The sequence below is a fragment of the Fundulus heteroclitus genome, chromosome 22 (assembly GCF_011125445.2).
Source record: "Fundulus heteroclitus isolate FHET01 chromosome 22, MU-UCD_Fhet_4.1, whole genome shotgun sequence".
Taxonomy (NCBI): domain Eukaryota; kingdom Metazoa; phylum Chordata; class Actinopteri; order Cyprinodontiformes; family Fundulidae; genus Fundulus; species Fundulus heteroclitus.
Window position 1 is genome coordinate 14906015 of NC_046382.1, and position 22618 is coordinate 14928632.

Sequence of the window (22618 nt, forward strand, 5' to 3'; positions counted from 1 at the left end):
TTCCACATATCCAAAACAAAGTATGTGAAAACATCAGGAGTTATCAGCTAAGGTAATGAAAGGGTGAGGGAAGAAGACCTAATAGGAGCGCAGTTAAATCAGATTTTGTGGCTTTATGGGCAACCAAAAACCCCGTCCACAAAGAGGACAGAGGAAAGGATGAATGAATCAATAACTTCTGATTTCCTCTCCTCGGCTGTCCATCTAAAACAGCCTATTTAAAGCCATTTCTCCAGATTGATGTTCTCCCCTTCAGTCTGTCTCTGTTTCCTCTGCTTTCTCCCCCCCTTCCCTCTCAGCTGCTTTATTGATGCTCTCCAGTCGCAGGCGATCCTGGCGATTAGACTGGCGATGATGAAATATTTCCTTATTGTTTGAAATTCAGGGCAGCCCACGAGGACCAAACACTGGGCGGTCTGTTCCTTATTTGAACAGCGGCTCTATCAGTTCCCAGACTGCTCCTCTGCTCTGACCTGTGTGTTAACTCTGATTAGGTCATATGATAAACATTAGTGCTGCTGCTTTTCCCACAAACTCAGCACCTAAAAAAGTGTGGCCCGGGGGCAGCAACGTGACACGGGGCACCTTTCAAAGCCCAAGCCGCGTGTGTCCTTTCATGGCATCTCGTTAGGGCTTCACCGACGAGATAAAAGAGCCACGTTAAAAAAGAAGGGGCGCTCCACTGGGGGACAGACGCAGATAGTTTTACACATACTGGCCCATTTCTCAATTTCACTCTGCCAGTCGCTTTTGTCACATGCATTCCATTGTTGGTATGGTCACAGGCTCTCAAATGTCAGTGCTAAACATCCTTTTCTCAGTAAACAGTGCATGTTCATCTAAATTACTTGCTCTGTCTCCCTGTTGTCAGAAAAAAAGGGACAACCTCACAGCTTTAAGAGTATAAACCGTCCTTTTTCGTAACAAGTTTTTCAAAGTGCGTTCATTCTGGTTGCAGCTCACAATAGTTAAATTAATTTCCATGATAGAAAAATAAAAGATGTAAAGAACAAGCATGACATATAAAACTTCCCCTATGATTTTGTTGCTTTTAATTGCAATTTCTTGGTCATATTTTGAATACTATTATTTCAGATTTCTTACATTTTAATATTTATTTTAAGATTTATTTAGGATTTGATTTGATTTAGATTTTAAAGCATGCTATAAAAAATAAAATGTATTATTATTATTATTATTATTATTATTATTATTATTATTATTATTATTATTATTATTATTATTATTATTATTATTATTATAGTTTAAAAAAGGAAGCAAAAGGTAGCTGAGACTGCAAGGAAAAGTAGCCAAAAGATAATTATATTGTGTATAGAACACCAAACTTGGACATCAGTAATTAACTGCACTGCAAAAACGGAACTTAAAATAAGTAAAATGTTCTTAAAATTTGTGTATTTGTCCTTGATTTGAGCAGGTAAATAAGATGATTTGCCAATGGAATAAGATTTTTGCACTTAAAAATAGGAACAACCCATCTCCAACATCTTATTTCAAGTGCAGGACATCTAATTATCCTATATTAGGGGTCAAAATACTCATTCCATTGGCAAATAATCTTATTTACCTGCTCAAATCAAGGACAAATACACAAACTTTACTTATTTTTTGATCAGTTTTTGCAGTGTGAGACAGAAATAGTGATAGAAAAGTGTCCAGTTCATGTTTAAGTCCAAGTGAGGATTTAAATGGAGGAGGCCAGGAGAGACGATGGCTGAATGCAGCAGCTTGGAGCCTCAACACACCAGCACTTTGCAGGCGTCAGAAGATCTCTGAGGTGACCCCAGGCTGCCTGTAACGCACCGCAGGGTTGAGTGTCCACTTGGCCTAAAACTGCAATTCAAACCACTGAAATCCTGGCAACATTCAGGGTAGGTGTCTTAGTTTCTGCTCCGTTTCTGACCAGCCTTGTTACTCTGATGTCCATGTTCTCATTAAGGAACTACGAAGTGATTGCGCAAGACTGAATTTTCTCAATATAATCCATTCACGTTTCACTTAACGGGGGTTGAACTCCACCTAAGTAGCTGTCATCTGGCATGCCACTCAAACCGCATGAGATCATCTACAGTTAGTTTTCTCCCGGCAAGATGAAGTGCGGTTTCTGAAAGTTATTTAAATCTAATTCTACACAATGTGAATTTTGGAAGAGAAGTTGAAATACTCAAATGGCAGCTGTGGTCAAAATGTTCCTCCTCCCCTTCGCTCAGACTCAGAGAAAAATTCACTTTGCTGCAGCTAATTGTGAGTGAAAGCTAGCTTTTTTATCCAATCTACTAAGCTTTATGCTCACAAACGACACATGCGGTTGCCTCATTGGTCTTGGCTGGTGACTCCCTGTTTACAGCTATCTGTTGTAGCTCTGGCAGTTGTTCCGGTTCTTGAGTCCAAGATAAATGTTTCCTATTCTAGTTCAGAAGGTGCCTCCAGCTGTTTTTGGTAGGTGAGAGGAAATTTTTGCCGCCTTATTACTTCTCTGAACGTTACCCAGTATTCCTGCATAGATGAGTGTTGGGCTCACTACTACATTATTTTTCTTTAAAATATTTTAGCTTCTATTCAACATATCCTCATCATAATGGTAATCTTCATTAAGAAAACAATGGGTTACCTTTCTACAGCCAGAAATAGGGAAAGGCTTTAAGATTGCCTTCACGGACACAATGAAATCATCCATACATGGCAGTGCCTTCCTTATTCTGTAGGCATGACTGAAAAGGCTCTTTTGGTTCTAGAAAAGGGAGTTTTAAAATTAACAATGTTGCAAATGATTGGGAAATCTAAAAAATGTGTTATTAATGTTATTTTATTTTAGGATTCTGAGGTTTCTGGCTCTAAAATATGATGATTTAGGCCCTTTAGTGAAATACTGAGCTTTTTAGTAAAATCATTAAGAATGTTTTGACTGGTGGGCTACCGCTACCTGTGACCACTTTGTTTTACGATGGCAACTTGAGAGTTAAACATCTTAGTATACAAAGAAACCTGAACATATTCCTGCAAACCTATTTATGCATCAGATCTGGAATGTGTGAGAGGAAAAATGGCCCGTTTCACAAGTTGCTCACAAAAACAGTTAAGAATAGCATGAGAACACCATATTCTGCAAAAACACCAAATTTGACTCTGCTGTTCTGTTCTGTTCTGTGCCGAAGTCGTTTTATTATTCCATTCCAAACATGCCTCTCCCAGTATCTGCACTTGTTTTGGTGCACATATCAGGTTTCTCAGTGTTTATGTTTTGGAAATGAAAACATTTTCTGTCTCAGACGACACAGCTTTCCCACATATTGGTGCAACTGTCATTCATGTTGCCGTTGATTAAACCCAAACCGACCGAGCAGCAGGCCCTCCGTTTTCAACGTGCAACTGAAACTCTGCAATGGCGCCAGCATTCGTTTTTATCCGCCGTACCTTCACGCAGCTTCCTTGCCAGGCGTTTAGGAGATGAGCAGCCTGTCGATTGAGATGCACATGGTATTATTTCCTCCTTGAACACTTGGCAGTTTAGCTTCATCTTTTCCAGCAGACGAACCTCCAGCTGCCTGAATGGAAACAGACCGCATTTCAGAGACTGTGACAGACATACTGTATATACATATGGTCACATAAAAATTAGTAGTTACAAGTAAACATTGTGTACTGTGGTTAGATTTTTTTTTTTTCGTGTATAAAAAATATGACAGACAGTTTAATCTCCATGAAAAATCAACGCATCCCTGGGCCCACCCAGGGAGAACCCTTAACTTTAAACGGATCAAAACAACACCAGTGTACTTTGATAAGCCCAAACAAATGGCACACACAGGAGACAGAGATAAAAAGGTAAAAAATACACATAAACAGATATTGTCATAGGCTTTCTCATGGGGCTCGGTTTGTAAAAGGCTGATTCACAATAAGTGTCCAAAAACCTATGAGAATGGAGATGGGCGTTTAGAGGAAAGAAAGGGATGCACAGGAGTATTTTTGTTTGCATTATCAGCAGCAGTACATGAGGCACAAAGTGTTAAAGTGCTCAAGGGTAAGTGTAGATATAGTGTATTTCCCTGAAGGGTTTTTAGTAGTTGCGGGAAAAATGACTAGATATGCTGAGATTATTTTCTCTCTACAGCTTGAAAACCGTCACTGAAATGGATGTTTCTCCAAGAAGAAGGTTGTTCTTAAAGAAACATTAAACAATAAAACCGTGTGAACAGATAAAAAGCAGAATTCAGCGTAAAACAAACCGTGAAAAAAAAGTACACATGCACCCAGCTTTGTGTAGAGCGGAGATAAAAACCCGTTAGAGATTATGACCCGACCGGTTCACATAATTCCAGTAAGACAACAATGATGAAAGGTTCATGACCTTGAAGGAAACATTTAGGTATACACTAAAAGAGGCTTAACTTAAAAAATAAAAAAAAAAAACAGTTAAAGACTAGGCGTGATTTAAAAACCCTCAGGGAGTAAGATACCCCTATTTTAGACAGAAAGATACTTCCACAGTATTAATTCCTTTAGAAAGCTTCAAGAAAGACGAGCATTTCAGCAGACGACAGAAAGGCTATCTGAATTACAGGAAGTTGGTTAATTTTTATCCTTTTGACCTTTCAACCTCTTATCTGCAGTGGAACATTTGGTAATAATTTAAGACTGTTATAAATCTACAAAAACCTAGAATATTTGTATACTATAATTAAAAAGACACACATTAGCATTAGAGTTAGCTATGCTAACCAGGCTAACCACTAATTCATGTTAAAAACTGTCTTGTAGAAAAGTATTTGCCTCCTTACAAATTTCCTCTGTTTCTCCTTTTTTTTACACTTCCTGTTTCAGATCATCACACAAATATTAACATCAGACAAATATAAACTGAGTAAATATGAAATCTACATTTCAAATGATTATTTCCTTTGACATATGAAAAAGTGTTGAAAACCAGCTCTATGTAAAAAAAGATAATTGTCTCATAAATATTATATACGTTAAGAGTTTCTGGTCAGAGCGACTATCATCAAGTGTTATTTGCTATAATTGGTGCTCAGCTGTTTTTTTTCCAGTCATAATGGAGGGTTTTCAAGCATTAGCAGAACATTTTGAGCCATTCAAAGGTGCACCAGCAGCTGTGCTTCCTATCATTGTCCTTCTCCATGACCCTAGTGTGTCTGAGATTACACAAATTGTTAGCCAAACTTTCTCCTTCAGGGTTTTCTGCTGGAAAAGAAAATTAATGGTTCCTCCAATTACTCCAAGTCGTCCAGGTCCTAAAGCAGCAACGCAGCCCCAGAGCATCACACAGCCACCGCCATGTTTAACTGTATGCATGTTATTGTTCTTGCACAGCTTCACAGCCTGCTTCATGCCTCAAACTGGTTTTGTTTAATTGATTTATTTTTATTCTACAGGTTTGGCATTAATCTGACAGTGTGGCTAATGAAAATAAAAACATGTGGTGAATCAGTTATTTCATTATTTAACCTGGTGTATAATTATGTTTTTTTTTTACATAGTGCCAGTTTGAGTTAGATATTTTTCTCTTAATACATAAAGCAAACATTTAAAAACAATTTTTACATATTGCTGTGATACTGTTTTTTATTTTGATGATCTATAATATTTAAGTGAGAAAAAAATTAAAACAGAAAAGTCTTTGAGACAAAGTCTCTGGTACTCTCTCCACCAATGTAAGAAGAGTGTCACTATTTTTACTTCCTTTTAAATGGCATGACTATCTCCTGTGCTATAAATAAAAAAGGCTAGGAGGGTTGCTGTTTCGCCTCATCGGGTTTAATTAGATGTTTTATTTCCTGGCTGTAAAATTTTAAAGTGCAAAGTGTCATCACTCGAGGAGGAGGGAAGGATTTAATCGGACTCCGTTTTTTTTAGGTGAGAGCACTTCTACAAAGACAGTTCCCCTACTTGTTTTTATGAGTGGCTGACTTGTTAATGTCGTCTCTGAGGATCTGCAGCCTCTGCCTCTTCTCCTCCAGTTGGCTGTTAACCATCTCCAGCCTCCGTTTCAGCTCAGCAGAACCCAGCCGGTCCACATTCGCACCCGGGTCCATGTTCTTCAGCTCAGAGCAAAATGCTACCAGGCCGTGATGAAGCTCCTGGACCTGCAGGGGTCAAAAGGGTCAACTTAATTCTAGTTCTTGCTGTGAAATGAATGTTGTTGTTTTTTGTTTAAACGGAGATCCGGACCTGAAGGATGGCATTCTGCAGCGACTCCACCTGCTGGTTCAGCTCCTGGATCCTCTTCTCTTTACCTGGCGGGCTCTCCTGGGCATTTTTGTTCATGTCACCGTTCATTTCTGGACTGGGCTGCGATGCCGGACTCTTCTGTTTGTCCTACGATGTAAAAGTGGGTAGAAAGTTGGTTATCTTTCGTACAGGGAACGCTGTTAGTGCCGTGCCAAAGGCCGGTACCGTTTTGCACAGATGCAGCTCCAGCTGTCTGTTCTCTGCTGGGGTTTTCAGTAAGGCTCCTATCTGCTGATCCTGGGACAGCTCATCAAGGGAATCTGTAATAAAACACTAAGTTATATTGAGACCCTGTTCATCTAATACCTCTGTATGCCTTTTTGTAAAGTATGTGGGACATGTCTGATTGTCTGGGCACCTTGCTTCTCCTTTAGTGTGAATAGGGTCTTATCGTCAGTCAGTCCGAGCATTTTCAAACACGAGTCCATGATTTTTCCCACTGATGTCTCCTTCGGAGTTCTGAGGTGAACTATCCGCTCTGATGCTGCAACATTTATACGAGAATGAAGTTGTTTAGGGGAAGACGGTTTAAAATAAAACAAATATCCATCCAACGAGCTCAAAACAGCAATGCCCAGCAGACCCTAACGTTACGCTGCTTACAGGGGTAAGACCACGTTGGTCACATTACAATCAGACATTTTACTCTATTTTAGTGGATATATATGTATATTATGAGATGGATTAACACACCGTAGAGCATAATTGTGAAGACAACTTTTTTTTCAGGTGGAAACCTGAAAAGTGTGACTTTCATTTGTATTCAACCCTGCTGAGTTCAACTTTTTAAGGACCACCTTTTGGTCCGTTTACTATGCCGGGCCGTCTGGGTATACCTCCATCAGCTTTGCACACGCAGATATTTATTTACAAAACAGCTCAGGTTTAGACAGACGGGTTGGATTATAAAGTATCTGTTAACAATTTTCAGGTCTTGCTTCATGATCTTAGGTAGATTTTGATCTGGACTTTGACTAGGCCATCCCACTGTAGCTCTACATGTCTAGGCTTGGTGTGTTGCTGTAAGGTGGACCCTCACCCCAGTCTAGAAAATTGTCTAGTTTAGCTCTGTTCATCTTCCCATTAACTCTGACCGGCTTCTCTGTCCCTGCAGCAGAGGATCCTCACCACAGCATGATGCTCCTAGCACATAAACTCTGTCCCTGCAGCAGTAGGGACAGAGAATAATGGTGCCTTTTTTTTTTTTTGCACCATTATTTTTGCAGTATAAACATGGTGGAACATTCTTCTGCACACTTTTTTTAAAAACTGTTTTTCTCCTGCACTGTTACATTCTTATCACTGCTGCACTCAATATTGTTCTGTTATTTTATTTCCATTGTAATCTCATTACATTGTTGTAAGCTGTATGCAACGAAATGTCGTTTTGTATGCTTTGTGCGTACAAAATGACAATAAAGTTTGTCTAAGTCTAAGTTACTTGTTCTTCATGGTGCTGTTTGTTCGCTAATATTATTTAACGAGGCTTTTACAGAAAACTGTTGCATTTATAATGAGTATAAATTAGTCTCAGATGGAGTCTATGTACTAATTAGGTGATGTTTGATGGCAGTTGGTTGCACCAAATCATTGATCATTTTTTTCTTCTGTTGAATCAAAACATGTCAATCAAAAAAGTCATTATCATAATCAGCAAAGATGGGAAAAGGTGCACGACATACTTTACAAGCCACTGTGTTTCTTTATAGTCTCTGCTTCTGTTAATAAGTGCATATTTGTTGTTCCTGCTTTGAACAACGTTGTTGACTCACCGTTAATTGTGATCTCTATCATCTGAGAACTCCTTGGTGTCACGAAGCTTTGGCTGCCGCTCCTGTTCTCGAGCAAGATCATGAGATTAAAATTGACACGTTCTTTTTACCTTTAGTCGTGTTTGGTTTTAAATGTGGTGTATGGTTACTGGCAGTACTTCAGGGAACAGCGTCAGTAGAAACTAATTGGAACACCTGCAGCAGGTTTCCAGTAGGTTTTTACCTTTTGTATGCAGCAGCACGCAGGGACTGGGACAGAATGTGGCAGAGGCGTCAGCCTGAGGGGCTCTGATACTTACGGCATCACAAGTTATGTTTTTCCTCATGTAGAAACTAGCGTAAATATATTTAGGTTGCATTTGAACATTGTATGACTCCAGGAAATAATCCAATTAGTAGCTGCAGACCTGTTGCATTTTTTTTGTATGCGTGTATGAGGTCTATAGAGTATATCACCTTTACCTGGACTTAAGAGAACGCCGATTCATACTCAAGCAGCTTATATGGGGAGAGGACGTGGATCTGCTCATGGATGCCAAAGCTGCAGTGACTGGCTCTGCATTACTCGGCCCTAAAGAGTAAAAAAATAAAACATCAGGCAAACGTTTATGTATTTTAATTACACCTGTCTAAACCTTGCTTTTCACATTAAAGGTCGGATGTCCCAGTCAAGGCATTTTAAAATGATCAGTTTGTGAGCTCCTTGCTAAACGTAGCTTCCTGTTGTTCTGTAACCTTGTCCGCAAGATGAATTCTCACGGTATTTGTGCGTTCACAAACACATGAGAATCCATCTTGTATCGCCCTGGTTTCAACCGTTTGGGTCCGAACCAAAAGCGGTTCGGGCCTATCACGTTGCAGTATTATGATTTAAGGCTGGACCTACCAGCTGCCGGGCCCACAGCCGAACCAAAATAAACATGGCAGCGCCGGACAACGCGCGTAGCTACTGCTATCACATCAGTTTTGTCTGAATCCACAATTTCATCTTTGAAAAGTAAGAAGTGCCTTGACTAGCTTACCCTCTTTTGATTTCTCATAACGCCTGCAGCTTAAGTTCTAATTTAATACCATGATTGGCTAACCCAACCTTTGGTATGTGCAGAACGTAGAGTGCTGCACATTATCAATCTGCCTGGCCAGGTTAGTCATTCTGAGCACTGCCTGTAATTTCATGTACGCCACAACCATAACGTTAACCAAAGAACTGTAACAACTTTGATTAGTACTACCAAATTACTTGCTTTGCAAAACCCAATAATGGGCCATGCACATAATTGTGTTAATCAAAGCGATGTGGGTTTTCTCTGATGATCTTAAATGATGTTCACAGTGAAAGAGAGAGTGTATTGGATGCTGTGCCAGGAGACCTGCCCTGTGCAGTGTGCAGGAAAACAGGCGAAATATTTGCCGTTAAGGTTGTTCAAAGAAAAACTGCTTAATAACCAGGAAAAAAAATACTTAAGTGTGTTAACAGCTAACTAAAAATAATGATATAGGGCCTGATTTTATCGGTACAAACTAATTAGTGTGTACAAAGCTGATCTTCAAACCAGGAGCTCCTATAAAATTAGTAGAACAGTGAGTACAAACTTTGCCTTCACGAATTTACAGATCACATGCTAATGACCAAACCACGCAAATTTATGGGAGGGGACATGCAAATGTAAATACTTAATACCCGCAAAGAGATTTTCCAAAGCAGAAACTGAGGGTTGTAAGAAATATAACATTAGAATGATCTTAGTGGGGGAAACGACGGCATCCTTGGAGAGATGCAGCATCCACGGGACATTTATCAGCAGAAATTCTTCCTCTTTCTCTGACAGCAGCTCCCAAACTGCCAGCAGTAGACGCAATTTACTCATTTAAAAATCTGTATTGTACTTCTTATCCACTGTGGACGCAATCTTTGAAGATCTGGTGCAACACGGCACTTTTTGCTCTGTCAGTTTTCTTTGTGTCGAAGCAAATTACGTTCATTTTTTGGAATCTTTGAAAATCAGGCCCTTAGTGCTTTACGCTGAATCATCAACGGGTTCTATGAAAGCGGAGAGTAAACATAAACACGCCAGCGTTACTCTTACACTTCAGTGAATTGCTCCTTGGGAAAACTCTGTCAAGCAGGAACAAAATGTGCAAACGTATTTGTCTGTGTACGTATATGGCAATAACTAATATTTTTACTGCTCCTGTTACATTTGCATTTAATAGCAAACTTAAGACCCCTTGTTTCTCTAAGTGTTTTATCTACAGCAGTGATGGGGTTGTATGACCACCATGCTAATTTTTATCAAATTTTTTACTCAATTTTATACTGTTGACCTAGTAATTGTGTCTGTGCTGTGTATTTTTACTGTACTGTGTACTTTTTGTAAAGCACTTTGTGACCCTCTTGTGTCTGCGGAAGGTGCTATGTTTATATTATATTATATTTAAGGGAGTGTTGTCTCAGCACGGGACTTATATGGTTGGCCTTTGGAAACAAACCTTGATTGGGACATCCCTAATTATTTAAAAGTGAAATATACCAAGCAACGAGTCAAGAGTCTGGGTGATGGCGCTAGGAGGGTGGAGCTCATTGTAAATAGCCGACAGTAATCGCTCCCGGTCCTCTAAGGAGCTGATATGCAGGATGTCCAGAGTGTTGGCATCCACGGAGGCGATGTCTGATCCACACAGTTTAGCCTCTAAGAGAGAAGAAAATAGGCATTGTAAACAAACGTGCATCAAGACGTTTTAGAGTAACTGCCCCCAACTATCTTTTTGATATGTGACAACCAAAAGACAGTCCTGAAGATGACAGCTTTCTCTAAAGGTTATGTATCTCTGCATTTCTAAACATGTTAAGAACATGACATTCACACACAAACACCTGCAGTTTTAACCAAGACTCCAAGTTTTTTCATTATTTAGCATTTGTGCTGTCAGGTTTAACAGTCTGTTAACCTGCCGCCTTAACTAAATGTTTCATTAAACATTATTTGCTGTTTGAAGTAATGTAAAGATTATGCATAACATCAGATGATTTTGCTACGGACCGACACCGTGTGTCCAAGAGTCAGAATCGGATGTTTTACCTTGGATTAAACGGACGCATTTTTGCAGTCCGATGCTGGTAAACCACTGGCAGACTTCTTCTGTGCTCAGCGCGCTGAGGGATTTGGCCTCTTGCTTGTGTAAATCCTGTGGAGAGGGAGAGGCTGCATACATTCTGCCTTACCACATTCTGTAGGACATGGCAACTGAGCCATGAAGGGGAAACCTTATTTTATAAACACAGGGTTGCAAAGCGTCTACTTCATCCTCTCTTTCACACAAATAGCTATCTAAACCATCTGCTGCAAACAGCAAAACTGAATATGGCAGTTTCCAACATCATTTAAGTGAGGTGTTAATTAATTTATTACTTTATGTTCGCTTGTAGGGATAAGATCTTTTGTAAAGAAGAAACATTTCTAAAGCAAACACCAACTATTATGCTGTATGAGCACAAACGTTCTCTGGAATATCACAGTTGTCTCGCTTTCATCATTGTATTTTTATCTATTTTCTTTAACAAAAATGAGTATGCTGGCTGTTTTCCTTGACAAAGAAAATTGCAAGAGACGGTTCTGACGTTCACTGTTGCTATTTAGTCTGAGGCAACACTTCAAGAGAAAGCTTGGTAAAATTCCAGGGTAGTCATTGTGTGCGATACCGCCCTATGGGAAATGTGAATGACTGTGCTGGATGTTGCACATTAAGACATGTTGCAGCTCGTTAACATATTTGTCTCATTATTAAGAACTTAAACAGCCAAAAGAACTAAAACAACATGTTTCAGAATAGTTTTCTTCAGCTGCATAGTCTGATCAGCTTTCTATTCTGACGGTGGGGGGGGGGGGGGGGGGGGGGGGTGCTGAATGAACTGATGTCCAGGCGATGTCCTCGGAAATTATTGTAAATAATAGTACACCAAAGTTAAAGACGAAAATTCATAGTTTTAGCCGGCATTTGTGAGTTTGAAAAAGTTGTGGCAGTGTAAGATATATTTCTGGTCATACAAGTTTGGGGCTTTTAATGATTTATCTGAAACGCTCTTTTTCCAGGGGGGAAAGATTGATGTTTAAATACAAGACCAGAGTGCACAAATGTGACTTTTTGGGAGGGATTGTTTTCTTCTAATCCGCACTGAGTCAAATTATACATCCTGGCTCAAATATATTCCATACACTTCCAACTAATATTTGGATAAATGTCCTCTAGTACGTTACATAAAACCACAAACTCTTTGTAGCCATCAACAGTGTAATGGGATAAATCTGGCTGCATGTTTGACCACTCTTTTCCTAAATTTGTTGGTTTCCTGGCATTGATTTAGGCATAGTCCATCAATTCTTCATCAAATTGAGGTTTGGGCAATTCCCGAAGCTCAGCGTTAGCTTGCTTTATTCATTGTAACACTGGTCTCCGTGTGATTCCAGTTTTGCCAAAGTTTCAACATGACTCAAACTATTAACCTCGTTAGAAAGGAAATTGGTTAAGCTGTTCAATAACAACCCAAGAAGCACCCAGAGTTAAGCTGATCTTATAGAAGAAGGTGCTGAAACACCAGGATTACTTTTCGCAGTGAAACACCAGTCATGTGTTGTCATTTCTGCTTTAACTTTCTGTTCTCTCTCTTTTCTCTTCATAGTAGGTACACCTGGTCTGGCGTTCTGTTAACTGTGACATCATCCAGAGAAGACGGCTCACCTGCTATTACCATCTAATGTAGAACAGATTACTAGATCAATGTGTGCTTCTGTGCTTTTTTGTTTCTCTTGTTGTGTCTCTGTTCTGTCTTCTGTAACCCCAGTCGGTCGAGGCAGATGACCGTTCATACTGAGCCCGGTTCTGCCGGAGGTTTTTTTTCCCGTTAATGGGTGGTTTTTCTTCCCACTGTCGCTTCATGCTTGCTCAGTATGAGGGATTGCAGCAAAGCCATGTACAATGCAGATGACTCTTCCTGTGGCTCTACGGTTCCCCAGGAGTGAATGCTGCTTGTCGGGACTTTGATGCAATCAACTGGTTTCCTTATATAGGACATTTTTGACCAATCTGTATAATCTGACCCAATCTGTATAATATGATTGAACTTGACTTTGTAAAGTGCCTTGAGATGACATGTTTCATGATTTGGCGCTATATAAATAAAATTGAATTGAATTGAATTGAATTGAAACTAGTTTAACTTGACCAACAGAAAAGCACGTCTGCTGTCAAACTCTTTCAGGCTCGCTTGAAATTTGCAGCTTCCCACATCAACAAAACCACGTTTCCCTGAGAGCTTTTCTGGTCACAGAAGGCAAAGATTGAACTGTTAAACATTAAGGACAAGGAAGATGTTTAGAAAAGTTGATGAGCTTATAAACCTAATTACACTGAACCGGCTGCCCAGCATGGCGGTAGTAGCATCATGTGGGTCAGATTTTTACTGGTGTAGTCGAAGCACTTTGATTTTTATACTCCCATTTAAATCAATAGTACTAATCAATAAAAAAATCCCCAACTAACAATCAAAATTGGTTTCTAGATGGAGGAAGCATTAATCTTCTGGAAAATCTCATCCTGACTCAAATGCATGCACCGGGCTTAAACCCAAACTATTTAAATGAGCTTAAACTATGCCCAAAGTTTGGGTAACCAGACGCACGCTGACTTATTTGCTTTGCAAACAGTATTTACCTAAATTACTTGTAACTAGTTTGATTCAGTTGTTATTAATTTCCTGAAGGGAACTTTGATCTACAGCAGACATCACAGATGCAAAAGAGACAGTCACAAAAAACATTGTCAATCCCAACACAATCATAATATTAAGAAGAAATGCATCGATCTGGAAGTCATATGACCACTCTCAGCTGCTGCTGATATGCCTTGTTCTAATCTTAGGCATCCTAAAACGGCGGCCACACAATAAGGTCAAACTCCTCATAAAGAAGTGGGTGTTCAGCACAGTTGAGGATAAATTTACCCTTAGTTCTTATTAACACCACAGGAAACTCCAATGACTAACTAAATTTTAGCTAGCTTTTCTTTTTAGTCATTGTGGTTAAAAGGGGACATATCATGCAAAATGCACTATTTTGGTCCTTAAATACATTTTGTTGCGTACTTGGAGTCTTTATGAGTGCAGAAAATTTGAGTGCTGTCTGTCCAGGTGCTGTGTAGATGTTCTTATATTCTACACAGAATATAAAACAGGGGAAGATGGTGTTTATGGGAAGATATGGGTAGCGAAATACAGACAAAAAAATAGTCATATTTTTCAAGCAGTTCAGTTTCTCAAATTTCTGTGATGCCACAGTATTTGCTGTTAAATAAGGTCACATTCTTCCGGCTCACCAATTTCGCGTATCCGCCATTTTTATTTCTTGGAGTGATTTTGTAGTCCAAGCTAAAGGATGCCGTAGCTACAGGTGGATAAGTAAAAATATTAGGTCGTTCAACATACTACAAAAATGGCCGAATGGGGAGGAGTGGAACGCTCTGTGACCTGGAGGGGAGCTGGGTATGATGTGCCTCCTTTAGATTTAAAGAGTTGCCAAAATGAGTTGCTCTCAGAACCTGAGAACAGGTGTGAAGAGGGGGAACATGGGGCTAAATTAATGAGGGATTCAGACCAAAGCTTTGCAGTTCCACTTTAAATAGACCACAACCGAAAGATGGTAAAAAGGAAGAATTGAACAGCATGGTATGTTCTCTTTAAACATACAATCCAAATCCTGGATGCAAAGACTGATAAAACTGCTAAAATTTGATGTCTGTTACTGGTCTCACAACAAGTGGCCATTTTGATGTGTTTGATGTTTTTTCTGTTTTCATGACGTGAAGCACTATGAACAGCCTTGTTGCTGGAATGGGCCATGCAACTAAACTTGACTTGACTTAAAATCCCTGAACGTTTTGCACTTTCATTGGTTCACAGTCGTACCAGGAGAGACAGGGAGATCAATACCTTCTCAGCGAAGTTTCCGTTCTGATCCACTGAATGAGGCTCAAACGAAGCTGGACAGAACACACACGGCAAAAATAATGCTAGTAAGGCAGTATTTAAATCACCCATTAGTTGGAGAAACAGCATTACGATGTTTCTCCGTAATTTAATTCAGACTCACCTATGGTTATGCGCCGTAGCCAAGGGGATCCTTTTCTTTGCTTGCATTGATCTGCAGTCTGCGTTGATGTATGGAAAGCAGAGGTCTGAGCTTTTGTTTCTCCAAGACTGCAGGAACGCATTAATGGTCGCTGTAATGCAGGAAGTAAGGTTACTGTTTACTTCAGAGTAAATTAAAACAGTCCTATCTAATCAGAATAGTTCTAGATTTCAGCACATCGTTGTATGTCCGATGGTTATTTAGCAAAGTGGCTTGCAAATTGGGCATATATGGCATCCCATTTGAAATCTAATGGTTGCTCCAAAGGACGATAGGATGTTTTCATGAGGAACCTGGGAACTGATTTATGTATCTCAAAGTGAAATAAAGCTTCACCATAATGCCAGTATCTGATATACAACATGAATGCATGAGGAGAGGAGCTGTAAGTGTGGTCGTACCTTACGGAAGGGGATTGCATCCATCCGCGCTGCATTTGTATTGGGAAGTTGGTCAAGTTCTGTCTTCAGCATGTTGAAACAGATTCTATCTGTGTTGCTCAGCTCATCTAAATAAAAGTACACAATTCAAACAAAAATTAAATGTTTTAGACTTAGTCCTTCCAAGCTCTTTTAGGGGAATTAATGCTGCACCCGGTTACAGTGTCTTGCAAAAGTATTGAAATCTAATGAAGCTTTTCACGTTCTGTCATGTCACAAGCTTTTATTGAGATTTTGTTTTATAGATATGAAAAAAGTTGCACGTCTTTGGAAAGTTGAAAAAAAAAACTGTTATTGCAAATGACAATCTGAAAAGCAGGTATATGAGAACTCATTCAGGCATTTTTAAAGAGTGCCACCCTGAAAGCTAATATGGTAATTAGCTTTAGGAAGTCATCCCTTAGCCTCTGCTGGCAGTGATAAATGATGCTGCCATGGAACTGCCAAGCAGTTTATGAGGGTTGCTCTTGGTTAAAAAAAACTTGACTGCATCGTTTAATTGCTAAGATAAAATCGCAGTGTATGTACTTCATTTTTTGAATCTCTCTGTATTAGGGTCCCACAATACTAAAATTTCAAACTAGACACCGATACTAAGAGAAACACCAGTCATACAGGTCAGGATTCCACTATGTGACCGAACACCAGCACTCCACAGCCTGAGCTTCACCAATGAAACATGCCGGTTGTACCGTCAAGCTGTGAACGAATGCATTTTCTTAGCAGGACATGGGAAGATGGAGTTTATGGGAGGATATGGGTAGCTAAATACAGACAACTACTGGAAGAAAGCCTGGTAGACGCTGCAAAAGACTTGAGGTTGGAGGTTTACCTTCTGGCAGGCCGTCATGAAAGGTTCAGATCTTTGGTTTCTGCATATTTGTGTGTATATGTTGGCCTAGTCCAGGGGTCAGCAACCTTTACGACCCAAAGAGCCCTTTTTTGCTTTTCTGTCCGTCTAAACAAAAAAAGCAACATGACTCTTCCAAACAAAGTGAGCAAATAATGTCTGCTTTAGGAAAAATGTCTATATTTTAAATGAAAGAAAAACAATTTTATTTTTTGTTTATAGGTTTTTAAAACAAAGAAGATCATCAAATTTCTACATAAAGGGGAATAAAACATTTTCCTCAATGGAGCATTCACGTTTTATAGAAAATTATGGAAAAGAATTATGGCAAAGAAAATATAGATTATGTCTAGAAAACAAACTATCACATAAACCCCTGAATCATTATCCTTTAAATTTATAATTAGGTGTGGGTTTGTGGTCGTCTGTCCTATAAATAACTTGAAGTCTGTGGTTGTAGCACAAAAAAAAAAAAAAAAAAATGCGAACAAGTTCAAGGGGTATGAATATTTTTCGCGAGGCGCTGTCGATTGAGTTACCGAGCAACCAGCCAAACACAAGCCTGTCTGTCTGGTGGATGACATGCTTCTCCGACAGCCCAAATTCTTTCCCACAGGCAGCGCTTTTTCTTACATTTCCCAAATATCACTTGGTCATTTATTTTCCCCAATCATAACAAGCAAGACGAATGGGGCTGGAAACATGACATCAAGCTAAGCCCAGACTTTTTCATGCCACACATGGCAGGAGTAGTGATGTGACTGCGGCAACCTAAACTTTAATAAATTCAGAGGTTAAAGGATTAGGATAGAAAAGCAGTTGTCTTTTGGAATGGGCCAGCCAAGAAAAACATTAGCATCATCACTTTAGTACATTTGCCTTCTCATTTCAGCTTGCTGTTTTTTCTTCTTCTTCTTTTTTTTTTTTTTTGAAAAGCTGGTTTGACATGGATAGGGGTTGAGACGAAAGCAGACACAGATAAGACAGTGTAATTGGTTTATGTGTGTCAGCACTGGAATCTTGTCTGGGTCCTGGAGGGGCAGGAGAGCACGAAAAGGAGAGGCAGTTAACTAACAGTCTCTTCATCAGCTGGCTTGAAGAGTATATGGCCTGCAGCTAAACAGAGTCAGAGCGCTCTGCATGCCAATCCGCTGTCTTATCGAGGCCAGGCGGGGAGAACTGAGGAGCGTTGGCTACATCTGGGAGCACCTTCACATAGCTGATCTCAGAATTTTCTTTGAAATTCTGAGAAAGTCCCTTTGTCTCAGCCCATGACTTCTGTTAACTACCGTCCCAAAAGATGCAAAAGGATTAATAAACACCATGAAAAATGATGCATGAATAAAAATTATATTCACCCCCCATTCTTTAAATTATCCAGAGTCTTTCAGGCTGGATGGATAGCATCTGTAAATTTGTAATCTTGCCGTTGCTTCTCATTGGGATTAAGGTCGTACCTTGTGATTGGGCAAGTCTAACATCGATGCACTGGGATTTAAAGCACCCCATTGTGTTTGTTTAGGGTTATTGTCCGGCTGGAGCGTGAATCCCCACCTTACTCTCAATTTTTGTGCAGCCTTTAACAGGTCTTCTTTAAGGATTACCCTGAATTTAGCTCCATTTGTCTTGCTGCAGAAGAGCGTCCCCATACCATGATGCTGCCCCCCGTTAGGTCTTGCTGCCAGGATGATGTGTTCTTTCCTTCTTCCACTCTTTCATCAAAGCCAGATTTGTGGCTTTTCTGTTTACAGATTCACCCACCCGAGCTATTGACCTCAGCATCTCCTCCAGAGTTATGACAGGGCTATTGGCTGCCTCTCTGATAAATGCACGTATTTCCAGGTTTTGTCAGTTTAGGCGAACGATCACGTCGTAACACAGTTTAAGATCTTTTCAGACTCTAAACAGGTTTTCTTCCAGGATTTCTTGTAATTTAGCTCCTTCCATCTCCCCATCAACTGTGCCCAGATTCCCTGTCCCTGTGGAAGTAAAGCAGCTCCACAGCATGACACCACCATGTTCCACTGTGGGGATGGTATGCTCTAACTTTGCTCTTTTTTGTTATTCACAGTGTTGCACTGCAAAAACGGACCTAAAAACAACTAAAATGTCCCTAAAGTTAGTGTATTTATCCTTGATTTAAGCAGGTACATAAGATTATCTGCCAATGGAATGAGTATTTTGACCCCTAAAAAAAGATTATTAGACATCCTGCACTTGAAATAAGATGATTGAGATGAATTGTTCCTATTTTAAGTGCAAAAATCTTATTCCATTGGCAAATCATCTTATTTACCTGCTGAAATCAAGGACAAATACATAAATTTTAAGAACATTTTACTTATTTCTAGTTCCAGTTTTTGCAGTGTTTGCATGTAGGCCATTTTGTGGTTGTAACGTCACAAAATGTGGAAACATATAGGGGATTAAAAAGTCTGTGCCATTGTAATTCCAAATCAAAAATGTCCTATAATAACAAAAGACAGAAAAATTTCAGCTTATTTAAATGCAGCCTAATGTAATAAGCCATCATTCTGAGTTATATGACCTACAGGGACAGCAAAAACACGAGTAAGCCCCTCCTACGCAAGACAGGTTAGCATAGACAGAACACAGAGCATCCTGCAGGTCGTCGATGACCCATTTTGACACACAGACAGACACAAGATTAACTAGAAAGTGAAGCCTCAGAGTCATGACATTTCAGCACATTTGTGTAACGGATAGGGAAAAAGCGATGCTTATCATTTGTACTATTGGTTTGAAAAGAAAGCAAGCTCTTTGAGAGAAGACGGAGGGAGGAGAGCATGCTGAGTCACGGCAACCTAAAACCTGGGAACAGGCGGACCGTCCACACTTGGGGAATACGCGCACAATGGCTAAAAAGAAACTCTAACAAAGGGGAACTTCTGCAACTCCCATGTGAGGCGTTCTAGGTACTGTAGCCATGTCACATAATGAGAGCAATTTCAGCTGAATGGGGACCCAAGATCAAAACGGAAAGGTAACACACGAGTCTGAACAGCTGGCCATTTACCTCTCACCTCAACTATTCCTGAATGGGGAGGAAAAAAAAACACATAAACACAGAGCGACTGAAAGACTCACCCAAGTTATGTTCGGTAAATGATAAAAAGTTTATTCGCGTGTTGATCCCCCCTGTGAAGAAAAGAGAAGAAAACAGAAAACAGTGTTTTTGATTTGTAGTTGGTTATAGTTTTTGAACTGAACACACAATTAAACACATATGATAGAAATAATGGTAGGTAAAGTATCATTCAGTCAGAGGACGGTCTAGGTTGGATGTTGTGGGGTTTCTAATTTCTCGTTTCATCATTTGATAAAGCTAATAGCTGCTGCATGCTTATTGCGACCCAGTCTTTAACCAGCCAGCCATTTTCTTTACCTGCTAAATCCTCGCAGGGTTGAAGCAGAGCTGCTGCCTTTTCCAGAAATTGATTAGCAAGAAGCAGATTACTCTCAGTAAAAGTTGCCAGTCCATCAAACATCAAAGGGCAGCTCAGAGATACAGAGGACATACAGCCACTTACACCTAATAGTAGTTTAGATTCCTCAATCAACATACAGACTGGCTAGTATCTTCATGATACTAGCCAGTCTGTACATGTTCCCAGAACAGGGCTTACAACCAGAGGTATAAACATTTAAAAGAACATGAAAGATATTTTTAGACTATTTTTTTTTTAAATCTGGCTGGGTTTTATTCAGACTTGTATTTAGTTTCATTGTGAAAATTTGTTTTAAATGTATTCATTGTTTCGTGCTTGTGTTCTTTTATAATGTTAGCATGTTGGTGCGGTTCCCCTAGTTGAAGAAATGTCAGAAATGTGAATTAAATCCTTTTAGGTCAGAATAAGTGTGCAAAAATGTTTGCATTTATAGACTTTCTTACATATTCCAGGTCTAAATAATGTATCCTTGCATTCCTTACTTCCTCATGTCCTTCCTTCTTACCTTACCTTACCTCCTTCCTTTCTTCTTTTATTTCTTGTCGCCTCTTGTTTTAATAATTTTGTCTCTCCTTACTCCCTCTGTGTCCTTTTTGCTCTTCGTTCTTCCTTTTACCCATCCTCTCTAGTGTGATTTTTCTTTCATTCCTTTTCTCCTTCGTTCTTTGCCTTTTGTGTCCTTCCTTCCTTGTATAGTTGCTTTTTCCTTCCTTTCATCCTTCCTTGTGTCTTTACTATCTTTGGTCATAACTACCTTAATTCCGTTTTACTTACCTTACGTATTTTTCCATCTTTCCTTCTGTCCTTCCTTTGTTCTCACTCATGTCCTTCCCCCCTTCCCTCTGTCTGTCTTCTTTTTCTGCTTCCCATCGTTTTTGTAAATATTATATTTTAAGTTGGATCAGTACAAAGAAGTGAAATCTGGCAATTTGAGTTTTTAAGTCTAACATTTTTACAAGAAAAAAATGTGCTTTCTTTATAATTTGAGTGTGCACTACAGTGCAACCGCATTTCTTTTTAAAATGTGTTTTATGAATGAATGAATGAATGAAGGATGGTCTCATCCTGGACAATGGAGACTCTACACCAGTAACTGCTTGAACCGTGATTATGTTATGAGGTTTGGGTTCAGTCTGACACTGTCCCTTTGCAGTTTTCTGCTTCCGCACAGTGTCCAAACCTCTTCAAGTAATCTACTTGGTATCACCTAGTCAGAAAGCTAATTGCTCCAGAGTTTTGCCTTTACATGAAAGCTGGTAGACTCACGTGTCGTTGGGAACACAGGTAGAAGAGCCACCTTGTAGGCCCCTGGCAGGAGTCCGGCTCCTGATCTCTTTTCGTCCAGCCTTCTATGAGGAACAGACTCTCCTTGGCTATCAAACTCATCATTCAGACCACCAGCACTGCTAGGTTTGCTTTCAGCATTCTCAGTGCTCTCTTCAGCCGGAGTACATCCTTTTTTTGTTTCCTCCGTTTCCGCACTACAATTCCTCTCCTGGCCAGAGGCAGGAGGCCTTCCATCACTGGCAGATGAGCGAGCCCCACATTCATCTAAATTGCTGTCAAAGAACCGACCATCAACAACATTAGAGGGAGTGGGTGGGATCAGATTGATTGTGGGCGTCGTCAGGAGGCCTCCAGAACCAGATGTGCCATTTTCTGCGCCATTTTCAGACACCGGCCGAAATTCGTCCTCTGCTTCCTCGGCCTGCTTGTTGCTAATGGCGGCTGCTCGTTGAACCCGGGGTTGTATAACAAGTGAAGACAGAGCGTTAAGTCCTTTCTTTTTCGGGGCCCTCGGGCAGGCTGACGCGGACCTGAACGAGCGGGCCGCGCTGTTCCTCCGGGTCAGGGGGTCTTCATCCCCCAGGCTGAAGCTGGTGTTATCTATCCCCAGATCCTCCACCGTGAGGTGGACCGCATTCTTCTCACCTGATCCCCGCTCGTCCAGGTGTGAACTGCCCTCATCAATCTTCGTTTGCTTGTCCTCCGTACAGCACAGACATGACCAGAAGAACAGTCTGCATGAAAAATGTTCACTTTTTCTCCAGGTTCTCCTCTGCGGCCGTCGCCGCTCGGCTGTTCCGCTCGCCAAAGGGTTATTTCCTAACACGCTCATCTTTTCAGCAAAATGAAAGACATTTCTCCATATCGGAAGATGGATAAAACCTCCGTCCACTCCTCTGTGATGTTGAATCTACACACAACTTACAGTCGGCTGCCTCGTGTGTTGCTTAGAAGGGGGGGGGGAGGAAAGGCTCTTGAGGTCAGGTGAACACTTGAAATGAATGCTAGCCTCATTGAGCATCCTTTGATATGATAAGCAGCCTCATCGCAGGCACTGCGGTTCAAGCAGACTGATAAGCGAGCCGTACCATAAAAAAAAAAAACATACAGTCAAACATACATTCACAAGTAGAAAACTAATTCTTTAAGCAAAAGGAGTCGTGCGTGCGTTTGAGATGGCGCTCTTGCGTGTTTCTAATAATTTGAGAAAGCCGTGTTTAATTTTTTCTGTGAGGGTGGTTGGCAGGAGGCCTTGTGAGAATAGGGGCAGCGGATGTGTGGCTCACACAAACCCGTATGGCATCGGATGACATTTCCCTCATTCCACAGGAGCCGTCCTGTTCTCTGA

At 40.3% G+C, this 22618-nt stretch overlaps 1 protein-coding gene across 1 annotated transcript; it reads right to left on the bottom strand.

The window, feature by feature from the left end:
* Nucleotides 1–1757: 1757 nt before the first annotated feature.
* Nucleotides 1758–22163, bottom strand: LOC118556215. The gene is made up of 15 exons (XM_036125948.1): nucleotides 21250–22163; nucleotides 19622–19672; nucleotides 15625–15731; nucleotides 15185–15314; nucleotides 15025–15074; nucleotides 11123–11228; nucleotides 10574–10732; nucleotides 8505–8613; nucleotides 8043–8104; nucleotides 6629–6754; nucleotides 6436–6530; nucleotides 6211–6357; nucleotides 5929–6125; nucleotides 3436–3566; nucleotides 1758–1813 (listed from the first exon to the last, which is right to left on the bottom strand). Exons 1-15 carry the CDS (start codon nucleotides 22100–22102, stop codon nucleotides 1758–1760), a joined length of 2379 nt encoding a protein of 792 aa, XP_035981841.1. The 5' UTR covers nucleotides 22103–22163.
* Nucleotides 22164–22618: the final 455 nt, after the last annotated feature.